Source organism: Carlito syrichta, unplaced genomic scaffold, assembly GCF_000164805.1.
Source record: "Carlito syrichta isolate Samal-C Ts95f unplaced genomic scaffold, Tarsius_syrichta-2.0.1 Scaffold313819, whole genome shotgun sequence".
In the NCBI taxonomy this organism is placed as follows: Eukaryota; Metazoa; Chordata; class Mammalia; order Primates; family Tarsiidae; genus Carlito; species Carlito syrichta.
In genome coordinates, this window is record NW_007257915.1 from 9,458 (window position 1) to 26,306 (window position 16,849).

At 41.1% G+C, this 16,849-nt stretch overlaps 1 protein-coding gene across 1 annotated transcript in view; it reads right to left on the bottom strand.

The window, feature by feature from the left end:
• Positions 1 to 231: 231 nt before the first annotated feature.
• HSD17B11 (hydroxysteroid 17-beta dehydrogenase 11) overlaps positions 232 to 16,849 on the bottom strand; it is a 39,577-nt gene continuing 22,959 nt past the window's right edge. The window contains exons 6-7 of the mRNA XM_008070592.1: positions 3,905 to 4,021; positions 232 to 973 (exon numbers count right to left, since the gene is read on the bottom strand). Coding sequence (XP_008068783.1) covers positions 883 to 973; positions 3,905 to 4,021 — 208 coding nt within the window. The 3' untranslated portion in view covers positions 232 to 882. The remainder of the gene's footprint in view (positions 974 to 3,904; positions 4,022 to 16,849) is intronic.

A 16,849-nucleotide genomic window follows, 5' to 3' on the forward strand; every position in this document is an offset into this window, starting at 1 on the left:
TCTGGGCTCAAGGGATCCTCCCACTTTGGCCTCCCAAAGTGCTGTGATTATAGGCATAAGCCACTGCGCCTGGCCAATTTATAAGTTTGACCTTACAGTCCCTTCTCACTGAGCCTCACATCCAAAAAATTCCCAGACACTTAACAGATCTTTGACTACATAATCCATTTTCTTTTAGTTTGAAGGGTACGCCATGTTCTGCTGAAGACAAACAGATGGAAATAACAAAAGTTTAGGTTTGATCCATTTATTATTATTGCTATTTATAGGTACATTCTCCCAATGCTCTGCCTTAAAAATCCCAATGATGCTTTTATACTTGAACACATGTCTCTTTCTGGTTTCCTTGTGCTGAAATGTTTGGCATCGCGATGTGAGGTATCTCTTAAGAACTAGAGGGGCAGCGTGTGGCATGAAATGTTCAAGAGTTCATGAAATTCACTGTACAATGCCCCTGGATACAGTCCCTCATCCTATTTAAAAAGCTTAAAGTTTCTGATTTTATGCAAAATAGAAAAGGAAACATGAATCACATAAAATGTAAGTGCAATTGAAAATAAAAATACACCTTAAATAAACATGTATAGTACACATTTGGCAAAACCTTCAGATAAGCCACAGAATCTTGGAAATTATCTTATAAAATTGTCTTTGTTCTTTCCCCTCATTTTCCTTAAAGTCGACCCCAAAGGGGCTTCTCACATTAGACATAATCAGCTTTTAGCTAAAGAAAATGTAGTAGTGAGGGAGGACTGCCAGAACCCCTCCACGAGATATTGTAGAAAAAGGATAAGCAGGAAAAACAAGTTCAAACACCAGAATTCTGATTAACATGAAATGAAATCAACTTCAACCTGGTAAATCCATTTTCAGACTGGACCCTTACTGGTTTTTCATTTTATACCCAATAACAGCATCAAACCTAACGTTGATTTTTCGTTTTAAAACTGCCAGGAAGCGCTCAGGAAGGATCCTACAAGAAAGACACATGAAAACGATTAGGAAATTAACGTGAAATACACCGGTAAAATACCTTCTTAAAAAATATGTACATTTAAGCTGGGCGAGGTGGCTCATGCCTGTAATCCCTGCACTTTTGGAGGCAGAGGCGAGAGGATTGCCTGAGTCCAAGGGGTTTGAGACCAGTCTGGGCAACTTGTTGAGACCTCATCTCTACAATAAATCAAAAAATTAGCCAGATGTGGTGGTGCATGCTTGTGCTTCCACCTACTTGGGAGGCTGAAGCAGAAAGATTGCCTGAGCCCAGCAGGTCGAGGCTGCAGTGGTCGTGAGTTTACCACTGCACGCCAACCTGGGAGACAAAGTGAGACTTCGACTCAAAAAAATCCCCAAAAAACAAAAATAAAATACTTTAATTTCTCATGTATCTTAAACAAGATTAAGAACTTTAAGTCACTACTGTATATTCTTTCTCATTAAATCCATTTCTTTTTCAAAAGGAAAAGGAAGGAAATTTGGTCTTTTTTTTTTTTTTTGAGTTGGAGTATCAGGTAATCCTCTCGCCTCTGTCTTCCAAAATGCTGGAATTACAGACATGAGCCACCACACCTGGCCGGCTTAGCCTTCTTAAGAGTAGGAGCAACCTGAAATATTTTGTTTTTGAAATGGATATATTCTTATATTTTCCAAAGATCTGAGAGGTGTACAGAACTGAATAGTTGAGATATTATGAGGAGGACCCCAAGAAAACCTGGAATGTATTTATAAAAAATTGTGTGTTTATTCTTATGTTTAAGCTTCAGTCACCTTCAAAGGACTCTCCGTTTGATGTAGTACACCTATCAAGATGCTCTTTCCACTGCTCAGAACAGTTTTTGAACTCGACAATTTGGATCCCTTGAAGTGCTTCTGCTGTTTTTTGTTTTTCCTCCTCCACATCGGCAAAATGTTTCCCTTTGAGGACTTTTTCCATCCGGGGAAACAAAAAAAAGTCTCTTGGGGCGAGCTCAGGTGAAGAGGGAGGGGGGGCATGGGGGTCTTGCCGTTTTGGGTCCAGAACTGCTGAACGCTCAGTACGGTGTGGGCAGGTGTGCTTGTAAATCACCCATCATGAAATGGGTAAATGTGTTGAAAGAATCTCAATACATACATAAGTAAATAAATTGAAGCTGAACGCACCCTCTCCCAACAACACTAGCTGGTACCCTGATGCTGGTGGGTTTCTAGAACACTTATCTTGTGGGGCAAGTCTGGACTATAAGGGGCCCACCCTCCAAAAGATAATTCTGTTTTTTGGGGGTCCCCCTTATAAAAGCTTTACAAAAAGAAACCTGACATTGAAAAGAAAGTAAGATCAGGAGCTAATTTTATAGTTTATAATCCAGAATATCATTGAAATGATCCACTAAGAGACTGGGGAACTAGAATTACTAAAATGTAAGCCGGGCTCGGTGGCTCAGCCTGTAATCCCGCGCCTTTGGGAGGCTGAGGTGAGTGGATTGCCTGAGCCCGCAGGTTCGAGACCCACCTGGGCAGCAAGACCTCATCTCCACAATAAATCAAAAAAATCAGCCGGGCGTGGTAGTGCATGTCTGTAATTTCGGCTACTTGGAAGGCTGAGGTGGAAGGATTGCCGGAGCCCAGCAGGTCAAGGCTGCGGTGGCCAGGAGCGGCCACTGCACTCCAGTCTGGGTGACAGAGTGAGACTCCAACTCAAAAAAAAAAAAAAAAAAAAAAAAGAAAATGCAGACAATACATCTGGCCTTGAGCACAAGGCTGAACAAATGACCTGACCTCTGAGCTTAAATTCTTCACATGTAAATGAAAAAAATGACCTGACCCTCAGTGTTCTTACATGGAATCAGTATGTGAATATAAGATGCCTTGAACAGTGATGGACACTAGCAGGTCTCACCGCTTTTCTCCCAACACTATACTTCAGAATATATAGGAAACTCATATTCCAGTGGGTCTGGGAGAAGCCAAACAGAATATGTAAGTCACTATAACAATCTACAGAGATTTGCCCAGAAGACAGGGTTTGGAAATAGAACACTGAACACTCATAGTCAGAGGGGAAGCAGGGAATTGGTAACAATAATATCAGTAGTTATAATAATAATAATAATACTGGGAGTAATAGTTTATTGGGTACCTACAGTGTACTGAGTACTTTAAATGCATTACTTTATTTATTTCTCTCAAACTTTTCCTTCCTTCCTTCCTTCCTTTTCTTTCTTTCTTTCTTTTTCTTTTGATAGAGATAGAGTCTCACTATGTTGCCCAGGCTGATCTCAAACTCCTGGGCTCAAGCAATCTTCCCTCCTCAGCCTCCCAAAGTACTGAGATTCCAGACGTGAGCTACCATGCACGGCCGGGGATTCTATAGTTCTGGCAAACTCCCAAGTGACACTGATGCCACCAGTTTGGGGACCACATCGAGGCTCAAAGGGCTCTCAAATTATGAGATTATTTAGCGATTCCCATGCTTCAGCATGACTTTGTGCAAAATAAAAGCTCAGTGATTATCATACGTATAGGTGTTACGAATACGTAACACCCAACACCTCCTTTAATGTCAACGTCCTATAATCCCATCACATAAAAATGCTTAAAACGATCCTTCATAGTCAGTCATTTTTAAGACAAGACTTCTAGAAATATTATATGTGGGAATTATTCAGTTCAAGTACCCAACAGCTATACCAATCTTGCTTTACTGATTAGCTCTTGTGGTTTTGTCAGTTGATGAGGTCTTTAAGTCTATTACTTATTTATTTATTTATTTATTTATATTAACTTCATTCCATTTAATTGCATTTAATCAGTGTATAATTTTAAATCTGAAAATATATAATTCAATCTGAAAAAGCTGATTGAAAAAAATATATATATAATAGATCATTTCTATTTCATTTCTAATGACAGATATGACATGACTTACCTTTCCAATACTGTTAAAAAAGCTATAGAAGATGGAATAAAAATCATCTTCTGCTCAGTCAGGATCCCTTTCATCAGCCTGTCTACCACTTGCTCGGGTTCCAGCGTGGGTCCCAAACTGTAATCAGAAACAAAACATTTTGCGAAAGTTTCAGCTTCAATCTGGTGCTAAACAAACCAGCTAAATTACCAAAGGAACCACAGCATAACTGACCTGTGGTGTCTACATCCCTCTACAGGGCACCCATAGGTGTTCAGAAATGGTAGCTACTTTACTATTATTACTTTACTGTTAATAATCATAGCACTCATTGATTTAGTGTGGATTATATACTGCACTGTGCTAAACATTCTACATTGGCCACCCCTTTCAAGTTTTACCTTTTGAAGGCAATATCATAATTCCTATTTCACAAATGAGAATTATAGAAGTAATTATGACTCCAAAAGAGTTTAGTTAGATTAGAAAGGACACGTTCACTTTTCAACTTTCAGCAGTCTCAGGGAAGGAGTCAGATACTGTTATACAAGTGTTATTATATACAAAGTCTCTTTGGTGAACATGTTCTCAAGCATCAGAGGAATGAAAAAGACTTGACAGGTATGAGTCCAGTTCTAGGTCCTTGGTCTCCATGGGGGAGCACTTCTATTTAAGTCTGGTTTTGTGACTTAGTTCCATATATCTGCACTGTATAATCACCCAGGTATATGCACTGCAGACTAGCAGATGGTCCCCAAAAAGTGGCTTAAAAAAATCTATATGTTCAGGCCAGGCTTGGTGGCTCAGCCTGTAATCACAGCACCTTGGGAGGCCAAGGCGAGTGGATTGCCTGAGCCCATGGGTTCGAGACCAGCCCGGACAACTTGGCGGGACCTCATCTCTACAATAAATACATGTAAAAAACTAACCAGGTGTAATAGTGTGTGCCTGTGGTTCTGGCTGCTTGAAAGGCTGAGATGGAAGGACCGCCGGAGCCCAGAGGGTGGATGCTGGGGTGGCCATAAGCGTGCCACTGCACTCCAGCCTGGGCAAAGGAGTGAGACTCCAACTCAAAATAAAATAACCGTATGTTCATAAGTTCACTGCAGCACTAGTCACAACAGCAAAAACACAGAACCCACTCTGCTGCCCATCAAAAGTGGACTGGGTAAAAAAAAAAAAAGTGGTACATATGCACAATGGAATACCACATAGCCACACAGAAGAACAAAATCATGGCCTTTGCAGCTACATGGATGCAGCTGGAGACCATCATATTAAGTCAACTATCACAGAAACAAAGAACTGAATACTGCATGTTCTCACTCAAAAGTGGGCCCTGATCACTGGTCATAGGAGCACAAGGGTGGGATCGGCAGACACTGGACACTGCTAGGGGAAAGGAGGAGGAGGGAGGAGGACATGTGGCAACACACTGGATCCCTGGTCCACTATGAGAGGAGAGAGGGCCAGTTAGAAGCCCAAACTCCACCTGCACACAACTTACATAGGCAGTAAATTCTCACTTGTGCTCCATCACTCTGAAATTAAATTAAATTAAACTAAAAAATAAAAATAAAAAATCTGCTTGTTACACAAGTGCATTTAGGGATGGGTGGCACAAGAATTGGTCCTGACTTTTAAACATTTTATTCACGACATAGGAAAAAGAAAAGATACATAATTAAATATACTCATGGCTGACATTTTGAGGAGGCTGATTTTTAATGAGTCAGATCAGTTAAGGGAAACAAAACGTACTGGAGGAAAGTTCTTTTGTTTTTGTTTTTGTTTCTGTTTTTTGAGTTGGAATCTCACTCTGTTGCCCAGGCTGAAGTGCAGTGGCACACTCACGGCTACCCAAGCATTGACTGGAGGAAAGTTTTTAGAAATGAATACAAAATAATTCACTCAGAAAGAAAAAAAGTGCTGTAAGGTAAAACTGAGACAGCGAGAAGTATAATCTTGAGCTGAAAGGTGACCATGACAATTGGGGGGCGGAGCTTAACATGCATGGTCTGAGCTCTCCTCAGCATAGCTCCCATTTCACAAATGGGGATAACAGATGTAACTAGGACTCAGAAGAAATTCTGCTAGATTAGGACTGACAGAGTCACTCCTCAACTTTCAGCCGTCTCAGGGAAGAAATCAGATCTAACTGTTCAAGTTTTATTATATGCTAAATCCCTTCAGCAAATAATTCTTAATTCAGTCATTTATTAGAATACTGTGTTTAAGACTGGGTGCAGTGGCTCATGCCTGTAATCCCAGCACTTAGGTGGCTGAGGCGAGAGGACTGCCTGAGCCCAGGAGCTCGAGACTAGTCTGAGCATCATGGCAAGACCTCGTCTCTACAATTGGAAAAAAAAAAAAAAACCAGTTGTGGTGGCATGCGCCTGTGGTTCCAGCTGCTTGGAAGGCCGAGGCAGAAGGATCGCCTGAGCCTTGCAGGTCGAGGCTGCGGTAACTGTTACCATGCCACTGTGCTCCAGCCTGAGTCGCAGAGTGAGACCCTGACTCAAAACAAACAAACAAAAAATGGCTTTTGGCTTAATGGAGGCAAAAAATCAAAGGCAACAGAAGTTTGAAGATTAAGCAGTCCTTTAGCCTATAGTGTAAGTAGGTATGGGTGCCAATGAGGATAAGCCCTGGAACTGAAGGATGCCATGCCTTGAAAAGCATTCAAGTCGGGCAGGGAGGCTGAGGCTGGAGGACTGCAGGAGTTTAGATCAGCCTGAGCAACACAGTGAGACCTAATTTCTACTTCCACAAAAATAAATAAATTAAATAAATTAGCTGGCATGGTGGCACATGCCTGTAGTCCCAGCTACTTGGGAGACTAAGGTGGGAAGATCGTCTGAACCCAAGACTGAGGCTGTAAGTCATGATGGTGCACTCCAGCTTGGGTGACACAGTGAGACCCTGACAAAGAGGGAAGAGGAGGAGGAAGAAGAAGGAAAAGCATTCAGAGGGAAATGCACATTTGTGGCACATTGCTACCAGTGTCCAATATTTCCATGCTCCATGAGCTTAAACACCTGTGTAAACAGCCCCGCACATACTCTCTAGTCCACACTGTGGCCTTGCACATCTGCCAGTCAAGTGTTGCTTCCCTGATGTCACTTTTCTTGGTACCCTTGATCTCGTCACGTAAAGTTCTTAGCCCCCGCCAGAGAACTCTTCATCGAAATAGAATGATTGCTTAATATCAGGACTTTAAAAGAGCCCAAAGAAAAGCCTTTCAGAAAAAACTCAATTTCTTGGCAGAATAACATCTTAGTCATTAAAATGTCAGTACATGGAAACATTTTTTTTCCTGACATTCTAATGTTAATGAGAGTTGCAAAGCCTATTAAACAAATGTTCTTAGTGGATTTTGTAGAAACTATCCCCAAAATACTTCAGGTCAATTTGTTGGGGGAAAGGGAAGGAGGGAACATGTAGAGGCAGCGGAATGCTGACGAGGAGGGAGTATTTTCAGCTAGAAGGAGCGTATTTGATCTGCTTTACCACCTAACTAGCTGAATAATTTTGGAAAACACTTCGACTCTTTAAAGCAGGGGTCTCCAGCCCCCAGGCACACACCAGTACCGGTCCATGGCCTGTTAGGAACTGGCTGCACAACAGAAGGTGAGCTGCAGGTGAGCCAGGGAAGCTTCATCTGTATTTACAGCCGCTCCCCATCACTGACTTTACTGCCTGAGCTCCACCTCCTGTCAGATCAGCAGCGGCATTACATCCTCATAGGAGGGTGAACCCTATTTTGAACTGCGCATGCGAGGAATCTAGGTTGTGTGCTCCTTAACAGAACCTAACGCCTGATGATCTGAGGTGAAGCTGATGTGGTGATGCTATCTATTTCATTATATATTACAATGTGATAATAATAGAAATAAAGTGCACAATAAATGTAACATGGTTGAATCATCCTGAAATCATTCTCCCCAGCCCCCACCATCCATGGAAAAATTATCTTCCATGAAACTGGCCCCTAATGCCAAAAAGACTGGGAACTGTTGCTCTAAAGCTCAGTTCCTAATCTGAAAAGTGGGGACCATGCAGTGGTTCGTGGCAAATAACTAACCACTGGCTCTCAGGGGACAAAACCCCCACTTCAGTAGCACTTGCTGATTTCCACAGTGTACATACTCCCACTGGGGCTGGTGTTAAGTGGTCGATATGACATCACTGAATGAGTATTGTACAAGCCAGCACCAGCACTTCCCTGGGAACATGATGTTTAAATGGAAATGTGGGCCATGTGTGGTGGCTCACACCTATAATCCCAGCACTTTGGGAGGCCGAGGCAGGAAGTTCAAGATCAGTCAGGGCAACATAGTGAGACCTAGTCTCTACAAAAAATTTAAAAAAGGAAAACAGCCGGGCATGGTGGTGTGTGCCTGTAATCCCAGCTCTTTGGGAGGCTGAGGTGGGAGGATTGCTTGAGTCCAGGAGTTCAAGACCAGCCTGGGCAACATAGTGAGACCTAATCTCTACAAAAAAAATCAAAAAATTAGCCAGAGTGTAGTAGTGCACACCTGTAGTCCCAGCTACTGGGATGCTGAGGTGGAAGGATCGCCTGTGTCAAGGAGGCTGAGGATGTGTTGAGCTGTGATTGTGCCACTGCACCCCAGCCTGGGCGACTGAGTGAAACTTTAACTCAAAAATATAAAAATAAATAAATAAATAAATGGAAATGTACATATAAGCACTTTAGAGTTATTCTATACAAATGTTACTTGAGTCACCTTCTTATGTAACATCATCTTTTTATGGTACTATCCAATAAGAACTAATATCTTTCTATGATACACACACTAACAGACACATCAATTTTTTGAGAAAAAATAAATTGTGTTATGTATATTATAAGTGGAAAGTAGATGTCTTAAAAAGATATTCAACAGAAATTCTTGGGTGCCAAAAATACCAAAAAACTCAGAAACCAAAAAACTCAGATTATGCTGACTGTTTCTATCATTAGTTGGAAAGAAAGAGATAACTTATTTTCGGAAAAAACAAAAACACTTCACAAAAAATTGTGTGTGCATGTGACAACATGAAGCAAAGCCTCTCAGAAATGAAGGGAGACACAGACAGTCTCAACAATAATAGTTGGAGACTTTAATTCCCATTTTCAACAACGTATTGAACAACTAGTCAAAGATCAGCAAGAAACAGAAGACTTGAATAACACTGTAATTCCACTAGACCTAACAGACACCTGTAAAATACTGCACCCAACAACAGAACACACATGATTCTCAAGAGCACATGGAAAAAATCTCTCCAAGATAGACCCTATTTTAGACCACAAAACAAATCTCAAGCTGAAATAGATTAAAATTTTACAAGGTATGTTCTCTGATTGCTGTGAAATGAAATTAGAAATAACAAAGAAAATCTAGAAAATTTGCAAATATGTGGAAAGTGAACAGTGTACCCCTAAATAGCCAATGGAACAAAGAAGAAATTGTAGGAAATTAGAAAATACTTTGAGACGAACAGATGTGAAAACACAACATGTCAAAACTTATAGGTGCAGTGAGAGCAGAGCTGAATTTATAGCTGCATCTGCCTATATTAAAAAAGAAAGATTTCAAATCAATAATGTGAAATTCCACAATAAGAAACAACAAAAAAAGGGCCAGGCGTGGTGGTTCATGCCTATAGTCCCAGCACTTTGGGAGGCTAAGGCAGGAGAACTGCTTAAGCCCAGAAGTTTGAGACCAGCCTAGGCAATATAGTGAGACCTCATCTCTACAAAAAAAAAAAAAGTCAGCCATTGTAGCATGCACCTGTAGTCCCAGCTACTCAGGAGGCTGAGGTGAGAGGATCACCTAAACCCAGGAGGTGGAGGCTTTGGTGAGCTGTAATCATGCAACAAAGTAAAACTCTAACTCAAAAAAAAAAAAAAAGGAAAAAGAAAAGAAACTAAAAAAAACTCCCCAAAATTAAACCAAGCCCAAAGTAAGCAGGAGGAAGAAAATGATAAAGATTAAAATAAATAAATGAAACAGGAAACAGAAAAACTACAGAATCAATGAAAGTAGGTTTTTAAAAAGATCAATAAAATTAACAACAACAAAAATTTAACTAGCCTGAACAAGGCCAAAAGAGAGAAGACTCGGACTACTAAAATCAGGAATGAAAGCAGGAACATTACAACTGACCTTACAGAAATAAAAAAGATTATAAGAGAATACTAGAATCATTGTATGTCAACAAACTAGAAACCCTAGACGAAATGTACAAATTTCTAGGAATACACAAACTACCGAAATGGATTAAAAAACAAATAGAAAATCTGAGCTCTTTACTAAGATTGTACCAGAAATAAAAAGATTTCCAGGAAAGAAAAGCCCAGGACTAGATGGCTTCATGATGAATTCTACTCAATGTTTAAATAATTTTTTTTAAAAAAACCTTCTCGAATGCTTCCAAAAATCTTAACTCACTCTGTGAGGCCAGAATTACTCTGATACTAAAGACAGACTAAGGTAACACATGAATACTGCAGACCAATCTGTAGGATATAGATGTAAACATCCCAAAAAATATTAGCATATTAAATCTAGCTTTATATTAAAAGGACTATATACCATGACCATGTAAGATTATCCCAGGAATGCAGTGGTTAGCCACATAAAAACAATCGATGAAATATACCATTTTAATAAAATGAAGGAAAAAACCCACATGATCATCTCAGTAGGCACACACACACACACACACACGGAAAAAATTTGACAAGATACAAAACACTCTTTCATGGTTAAAAATACTCAACAATCTAAGAATAGGAGGGTACTTCTTCAACCTGGCTTGTATAAGTGTTTGTATACGCAATCTGAATTGTATAAGCAGAGTGGAGTACTAAAGACAGAATGACTTTAAATACAAAAAAGATGCGGCCAGGCATGATGGTTCATGCCTATTATCCCACTACTTTGGGAGGCTAAGGCAAGAAGACTGCTTGAGTCCAGGAGTTCAAGACCAGCCTGGGCAACATGGTGAGACCTTGTCTCTATAGTAAATTAAAAAATTAGCTGGGCATGGTGGCACGTGCCTATAACTACTCAGGAGGCTGAGGCGGAAGGATTGCCTGAGCCCAGGAGGTAGAGGCTGCAGTGAGCTATGATCATGCCACTGCACTCTAGACTCTGACTCAAAAAAAAAAAAAGTATGTGAAAAAATAAAGCTAAAGTTGGGCTCGGTGGCTCAGCCTGTAATCCCCCGACTTTGGGAGGCTGAGGTGAGTGGATTGCCTGAGCCCGCAGGTTCGAGACCTGCCTGGGCAGCGAGACCTCATCTCTACAATAAATCAAAAAATCAGCCGGGTGTGGTAGCGCACGCCTGTAATTCCGGCTACTCGGAAGGCTGAGGTGGAAGGATTGCTGAAGCCCAGTAGGTGGAGGCTGCGGTAGCCGGGAGTGGCCACTGCACTCCAGTCTGGGTGACAGAGTGAGACTCCAACTCAAAAAAAATAAAAAATAAAAAAATAAAGCTAGTCATAAGAGAATATTTGGAATTAGACCGCCTAGAGAGAAATCCCAGTCTGCCACTTTGGGACTATGTGGGCTTAGGTAATTTTCTGAACTTCTCCAAGTTTCAGTTTTATCGTCTACAAACACAGAATTATTAAGGTTTATCTTGGGCTGGGTGCAGTGGCTCATGTCTATAATCCCAGGACTTTGGCAGGCGAATCACTTGAGCCCAGAAGTTCGAGACCAGCCTGGGCATCACGGTGAGATCTTGTTTTTATTTTATTTAAAAAAAAAAAAAGGCCAGGCATGGTGATTCACGCCTATAATCCCAGCACTTTGGGAGGCTGAGGTGAGAGGATTTCCTGAGCCCACAGGTTCAAGACCAGCTTGCGCAACTTGGCAAGACTTCATCTCTACAATAAATCAAAAAATTAGCTGGGCACAGTGGCGTGTGCCTGGAGTTCCAGCTACTTGGAAGGTTGAGGCAAAAGGTTCACTTGAGTCCAGCAAGTCGAGGCTGCGGTGGCCGTGAGAGTGCCACTGCATTCCAGCCTGGGCGACAGAGTGAGACTCCAATTCCAAAAAAAAAAAGACGTATCTCGAAGGGTTGTTGTAAGGACTAGAGCAGAGGTGGGCAAACTACATCCTAGGACTAACTCCAGCTTGTCAGGATTAGGGTTTAGAAGTAATTTATGCATTGTTGGGGTTTCTAGAATTCAATAATAGACCTTCAATAAATGTTTTGAATAAGACTATTGAATCCAAGTTTATCTATTTTATTTCATTTTATTTTTTTGAGTTGGAGTCTCGCTCTATCACCCTGACTGGAGTGCAGTGGCCACTCCCGGCTACCGCAGCCTCGACATGCTGGGCTCCGGCAATCCTTCCGCCTCAGCCTTCCGAGTAGCCAGAATTACAGGCATGTGCTATCATGCCCGGCTGATTTTTTGATTTATTGTAGAGATGAGGTCTCGCTGCCCAGGCGGGTCTCGAACCCGCGGGCTCAGGCAATCCACTCACCTCAGCCTCCCAAAGGCGCGGGATGATTACAGGCTGAGCCACGAGCCCGGCTAAATCCAAGTTTATTTAACAGAAACAACCCTTAGCTTTCAAAACAGTTAATCAGAACACCTGATTGCATTTAATGCTAATAAATTCAGATGATGCTGTATTAAACCTTTGTAGTAAACCTGTTTCTTTGCAGTGTGTTAGACATATAAACGGAAGAACCAATAAATCACATCTTAGATGTGCTACAAAAGAGAATTTATGTTTCAACACTAATATGTTATGACCTATTTAGAGGCTGGTTCAATTTTCTTCATTTAGAAAGGCCTGTATAGCTTGATCTGAATCTCAGTTTTACTCATGGCAAGTTACTTAATCTCTCTAAGCCTCAAATAATGCTCATCTACTGAAGTAGTAACATCTCCCTCAAAGTCCTACTGTGAGGTTTAAGAAAATGACATTTTATTTAGTGCTTAAAACGTAAACAGGTCAGGCACCTGTTATCCCAATACTTTGGGAGGTTGAGCCAGGAGGACTGCATGAGCCAGAAGTTTGAGACCAGCCTAGGCAACATGGCGAGACCTCATCTCTACAAGAAATCAAAAAATTAGCTGAGCATGGTGGTGCATGTCTGTAGTTCCAGCTACTCAGGAGGTTGAGGCGGAAGGATCACCTGAGCCCGGAAGGTTGAGGCTGTGGTAGCCCTGAGTGTGCCACTGTACTCCAGCCTGGGTGACAGAGTGAAAATTCGACTCAAAAATAAAACATAAACAAAGTGTTCAATTAGGGTCCGTTCTCTCTTCTAAGTTTATTTCTATATTAAAACGAACTTCATTTTGAGGTCCCCTCTAATTCTAGCTTGGCCTCAAAGGGGTTCCTGGCAGGACCAAGCCCCTGGGCCCTTCCTTATCTGGGTTTCTGTCCTGGGATTAGGCTTCAACCAGGTCAACTTCTAGTCACACTTCTCCGAAACAATTGTTTTTTAGTTGTACTAGGAGAGTTTGACCAAGAGAGGGCACTCTTGCCCACATCAAAGTTAGCTTTGTACTGCCTAGTCCTGGGGCAAGGTTAAAAAATTATAACGTTTAAATTATTAAGTTATAAAGTTACAACGTTTAAAAATATGGTGTCTGAATCAGCCGGGCGTGGTAGCGCATGCCTGTAATTCCGGCTACTTGGAAGGCTGAGGCGGAAGGATCGCCGGAGCCCAGCAGGTCGAGGCTGCAGTGGCTGGAAGCGGTCACTGCACTCCAGTCTGGGCGACAGAGTGAGACTCCAACTCAAAAAAAAAAAAAAAAAAAATATGGTGTCTGTTTTTAACTACAGAAAGACAGTCTGAGTTGAACACTTGACTCAAATAGGTTATTTTTGTATCTACATACTGACAATAATTGAGGAAATTAGGAAATTAGGTAAGTTTTACCTTTGACTTTTTCAGTTTTATCCTCTCTCCTCCTCCTTCCCTCTACTTCACAACCCAAAAACTTACTTGTTCCTTCTCTTTTCACTTAGGGTTTTCTTGATTAATACAGAGGGATTTAAGCGTTGACTTTCTGAAGCAAATACTCTTGCTTCTGTTTTCTAACAAAATTGTATCTTAAAAATAGATTTTAGGGTTGGGTGCAGTGGCTCATGCCTATAATCCCAGCACTTGAGGAGGCCGAAGATCACCTGAGCCCAGGGGTTCGAGACCAGCCTGGGCAACTTGGCGAGACCTCATCTCTATAATAAATCGCAAAACATAGCCGGGCATGGTGGTACATATTCCCACCTACTTGGGAGGCTGAGACAGAAGGATTGTCTGAGCTCAGGAGGCTGAGGTTGTGGTGAGCTGTGATAGTGCCTGTGCACTCCAGCCTAGATGACAGAGTGAAACTTGAATTCCAAAAAATAATAATAATAATGTTTAGGACTATCTGACAGATTCTTGGGGACTTAAGATCTTTAGACCACTCCCAGGTTTCTGCTTATTGCTGGCTTTCCATTCTGTCTACGTGTAGGGGGACTTAGTCTAAGGCATTTTTCAAACAGGACCTGCGAGTCTCCCAAATGGCCACACTGAATATTCCTCATTAATTGCACACGCATTTCACCAGATGTAAATTGGGGGAAAGGACAAAAGTTTGAGAGTGGAAAATAAAAGTTAAAAATTAATTCACATCAGTCAACAGAGCATAGACTTTAAAATAGAGCCAATTAAATATGTGAACTTATAATACTAAAAATTTCAAATCAGTGATGAAATTGATGTATATTTAATAAGCAGTGCAGAAGAACTCATGAAATATTTGGGAAAAAACAAAACAACTAAACTGTACCATGACATCACTGCTTAATGTAAATATGGATGAAGCAAAGATTTAAATATAAAAAATGCAACCATAAAATATATACTAGAAAAAATATTATGTAGACATTTTCATACGCTTGGGATGAGAAAGACCTTTCTGAACATCTTACAGAACCTAAAGGCTGTAAAGGGAAAAAAATGATCACTGAGAAATTTTAAAATTTTAATGCAAAACTAAATAGGCTTAAAGGCAAATAGAAAACGGAAAAAACAATCTTCAACAGATGTGATATAAAAAGGGGTAACTCAAATGTATGAAGAGCTCTTTCTTTCACTTTCTTTTTTCTTTTTTGTGTCAGGGTGTCACTCTTTTGCCCAGGCTGGAGTGCAGTGGTGCAGTCATGATTCACCACAGCCTCGACCTCCTGGACTCAGGTGATCCTTCCACCTCAGCCTCCCATGTAGCTGAGTCTCCAAACACACACCACCATGCCAGCTAGTTTTTGTATTTTTTTTTTTGGTAGAGACGAGGCCTTGCTGTGTTGCCCAGGGTGGTGTCAAACTCCTGAGCTCAAACAATCATCTCTCCTTGGCCTCCCAAAGTGTTAGGATGACAGGCGTGAGCCACTGCACTCAGCTGGAAGAGCTCTTTTATCAATTTAAAAACACTATAGCTCAAGAGATAAACGTGAGCCGAGGGTAATAAACAGGTAATTCATAAAAGAAGCCAAATGACCAAAAGTCATATGCACTGTCATCTAGCTGGACATCAGATAAAAATAAAAATGCTCCTCCATGGACTGAACTGGCAGTGATTGAAAGATGAGAAGGCTGACTGGTGGAGAGGCAAACAGCGAGTCACTCTCCCTGCACCTGGCAAATTGGTGCGAACTTTCTGGAGGGGAGTCTGGCACCTATAGACGATTGACAATTTGACCCAGTGATCCCCATTCACGGATCTACCTAAAGAAGACAGTCCCCTAATGTGAAAAGGTGTGCATCCAGCGATGTTGATTACAGCTTTGCTATGTTTAAAAAGCCAAGACATGCCCATCGAAAGTGGACTGGATAAAGAAAATGTGGTACATATACACGATGGAGTACTATGCAGCCATCAAAAAGGACAAAATTATGGACTTGGCAGCAACTTGGATGGATTTAGAGTCCATCATATTCAGTGATCTATCACAGAAACAAAGAACTCAACACCACATGTTCTCACTCATAAGTGGGCCCTGAACATTCATCACAAGAGGGATTGGCAGTGGTGGACACTGATGGGAGGGGGGAGGGTACGTAACATCACTAAGGGTACTTGACCTTAAACCAAAGGAAGAGAGGACCAGTGGGAGACCCAAAGACTACTTATAACCTGCACATAGACTACTTATAGACCTAATCCTGGCTTGTACCCCACGTCTTTACAATAAAGTAAAGGGGGAAAAAAGCCAGAACATTGAAAGCAACACTACAGTCATCACTAGTAGACGCTATTGTTTCCAACAACCGATACCATGTATGATAAAGCTCTGTACTTTATCAGCATGAAAAGATATCCATACCATACTGGTCAGGGAAGTATGTAGGACACTTGCTGCTTCTGGAAACTCATGTGTAATATATGTACAATTTAAAAGAAATTTTATTATTTATTTATTTTTGCAGAGATGAGCTCTTGCTGTGTTGCCCAGGTTGGTCTCAAACTCCTGGACTCCAGCAATCCTCCTGCCTCAGCCTTCCAAAGTGCTGGGATTAGAGGCACAAGCCACGGCACCCAGCCTCCAATTTAGACATTTAATCTATGCCCAGAGAAGTATCTAGGAGGATGTTCACCAAAATGTTAAGAATGGTTTCCACTGGGTAGAGGGATTTAAGAAAATTTAAAAAGATACCCCACATCTTTACACTAAAAATTAAAAAAAAAAAAAGAAAATTTAAAAAGAAACTTTTTGATTTGTGTTTTTCTATAGTAATGGAATTTTTAAAAATAAGTGTGCATCGTGTTTACAAAGATATTACAACTATTTCCAAAGAGAAGAAGCATTAAGTTAAACTCAAGCCAGTCTTTTATAATTTTATTTTATTTTATTTATTTATTATTTTTTTTTGAGTTGGAGTCTCACTGTCACCCAGACTGGAGTGCAGTGGCCGCTCCCGGCCACCACAGCCTCAACCTGCGGG